At 59.2% G+C, this 2,888-nt stretch overlaps 1 protein-coding gene across 1 annotated transcript in view; it reads left to right on the forward strand.

Annotated features, from left to right (window-relative positions):
* The window catches only part of ITGB3 (integrin, beta 3 (platelet glycoprotein IIIa, antigen CD61)), a 20,785-nt gene extending 19,244 nt beyond the window's left edge, over positions 1–1,541 (forward strand). Inside the window, exons 16-17 of the mRNA XM_010132457.1 lie at positions 583–753; positions 1,473–1,541. Of these exons, the coding sequence (XP_010130759.1) occupies positions 583–753; positions 1,473–1,541 (240 nt within the window). The remainder of the gene's footprint in view (positions 1–582; positions 754–1,472) is intronic.
* Positions 1,542–2,888: the final 1,347 nt, after the last annotated feature.

Consider the following 2,888-nt stretch of genomic DNA (forward strand, 5'->3'; position numbering starts at 1 on the left):
GCCAGTGGCCGCCCCCTGGGCCGCCTCACGGCCTCCCCAGCGTCTCCAGCAACCTCAGGGTCTGATTTCCAGCTGAGCCAGGGGCTGGGTGGCCATGGATCCTTCAAAATCAGGTCCATGAAGGCAGCTCCAGGCTTGAGTGCAGGCCCCCACCCTATGGACAGGAGCTCAAATATCACAGCACATGCACCCCATGGATGGGATCCTCCTTCATAGAACCTGCTGTGCTCAAGGGTGGAGAGTCCTGCTCCCAAACAGGGAAGGATTTCCAGCTGAGCCAGGGGCTGGGTGGCCATGGATCCTTCAAAATCAGGTCCATGAAGGCAGCTCCAGGCTTGAGTGCAGGCCCCCACCCTATGGACAGGAGCTCAAATATCACAGCACATGCACCCCATGGATGGGATCCTCCTTCATAGAACCTGCTGTGCTCAAGGGTGGAGAGTCCTGCTCCCAAACAGGGAAGGACAAAACCCTCCTGGGACCAGAGGAACCCCATGTAACCATGGCCAGGCAGCCTCAGAGCTGCTTTTAATTGCCCTGGGGGTACTCAGGAACTCCCCCAACGCTGCCCTCTTTCCTCTTCCAGACTGCCCGAAGGGGCCGGACGTCCTGGTGGTCCTGCTTTCAGTGATGGGCGCCATCCTGCTCATTGGCCTCGCCATCCTGCTCGTCTGGAAGCTCCTCATCACCATCCATGACCGCCGGGAGTTTGCCCGGTTCGAAGAGGAGAAGGCCAGGGCCAAGTGGGACACGGTGAGGGCCAGCGGGTCAGGTGTGCTGGGCAGAAGTCCCTGAATCCCTGGGTTGACTCCTGGGTTGACCGGATCCAAATCCCAGTGGTCCCCATACAAGAGCCTGGTTGCTGCCTGTGGTTCTAGGGCATGGTCCTTAGGGACCAGCTTGCCCCATCCCAACTGAAGCATGGCACCGTGTCACAGGCAGGACTCAGGGTGACACTGCCAGCCTGGACACCCCCTCCCTGAGCTTGCTGCAGTCCCAGGGCAACAACAGATGTCCCACATGATTTTCCCACCTCCAGCATCTCCCAAGCACTTGTTACCAGTGTGACCCTCTTACTCACTGTCCTCACCAGTGTTTCCACCCCGTGAGCGAGGCAGAAGATCCCTCCTGCCACGGGATGCTGGAAGGGCTGAGGCACCCGGAGCACAAGGGAGGGGGCTGAGACAGTTCCTGTCTCCCACCTCCCCAGAGGGAAGGGGTGGGGTGGCTCTTTCAGGAGGCCTCTCTGCTGCTGAGGTCCTGCTGCCTTTCCTCTCCTCCACAGCAGCTCTTCCCTGCTCTCCCCCACAAAACCTTATGGGGAGCCCTTAAACCACGCAGCCAAAGCCTCGAGTGGAGACGTGGCTCCACCACTCAATGCTGAAACGGTGCCTCTGTTTCCCCAGCTGCAAAGCAGAACAAAGGCCGATGCCAAGCACAAAGTCTGACTCTCTTCTTCCTCCTTCTTCCAGGGCAACAACCCTTTATATAAAGAGGCTACGTCTACCTTCACCAACATCACGTACCGCGGGAACATGTAAGGATGCCACACCCAGCACTGGCCGTGGGATCAGCCGAGTTCCTTGGGATCTACTGGAGTCCAGTTTACAGAAGAGCTTGTGTGTGTCTGCGTGTGTCTTCATATGGCAGCATGTAATTTAACGATCCCTCGACTGCCTCCAGAGCCCTGTTGTCCGTCCCCATGCTGTAACTGCAGGGCCGTGCTTTCCACGGCAAACCTCCCGTCCTTACCTCGGCGGGTCGCCCGGCGGGAGCCGGCGGCCCCTCCATACACTGAACGTGGAGAAATGGGACTTTCTCTGCCTGCAAATCTGTGAACTGTTTGGTGCTCATCGGGCCAAGCGGGTTCTGGGAGCAGCTGCTCAAGCCAAAGGCTGAGCTCTGCCCTCCTCCACGGCCTGTGCTGGTGAAGCTGTGCCTGCTCAGCGAGTCCCCTCATGCCCTGGACAGATGTGGACCCTGGGAACAGGAGCCGTCTCCTTGGGGGACAGGGCAGCTACGCTCGCTGTCAGCAGGCAGGAGCCTCGTGGGTTGAGGACAGCACTCAAGTGACCTGGCAGCTCCCTGCTTCTTGCAGCTGCACATTTCTGGCGCTGCTGTGGCCCAGGATGGTGAAAAGCAAATTTCCCCTCATCACACTGTCGTGCCTCATTCCCTCCACGTGCACTCAGTCTGCATCACCAGCCACCTCCCAGTAGCACCAGCTGTGCTGGTCCCAGCTGCAGCCTGCACTGGTGCTGAGCTCCCTGTGTCCCCCTTCACTGTCCCCATGCCACAAAACCACATGGGTGTGCAGGCAGCAGCCTGGGGAGGGTCGTGATGCCCATTATCCCTTGAGCCTGGCCCCTCTCTCCCTTTTCCGTGCTTTTGGAGCTGTGTAACTGTACCATGCTCAGTTTTCTGTGTGGCTCAGTGTTCTGGAAGAGCAGGCAGGGTTCAGGCCAGGTCCTGCTGCCTAGGGCTGTGCCTCCCTCGTGGCTTGTCCTGTGGGGAAAACAAGGCAAAGTCCCGGTAGCAGAGTAGGGCTGTAAAGGTGCTGCTGCCCAGTCCCTCCCCAGCCAAAGCTGGTGGCTCTATTCCTCTCCACTGCCTCAAAAAGCAACAGAGACCTTGGGCCGGGCATGGGGCTGGTCGTGAAGGCCCCACCAGCATGTTGGCTGAGCTGGTGGTGCCACGTGTCCTTTTCCCCTGGCTGGCCTGTCCCCAGCACAGCGGGAGCTGGGGCCGTGGGTGGCAGCAGCTGGTGCTGGGGGAGAGCTGGGGCTGTGCCCTGGAGCAGGGTGGTTGAATGGGCAGCACCAGAGCAGCAGCGATTCACACCACAAACACAAAAATAAATAAAATAAAAAACCCTTCTAACCACTAAC

The sequence above is a fragment of the Buceros rhinoceros genome, unplaced genomic scaffold, assembly GCF_000710305.1.
Source record: "Buceros rhinoceros silvestris isolate BGI_N320 unplaced genomic scaffold, ASM71030v1 scaffold12653, whole genome shotgun sequence".
NCBI classification, from domain to species: Eukaryota; Metazoa; Chordata; class Aves; order Bucerotiformes; family Bucerotidae; genus Buceros; species Buceros rhinoceros.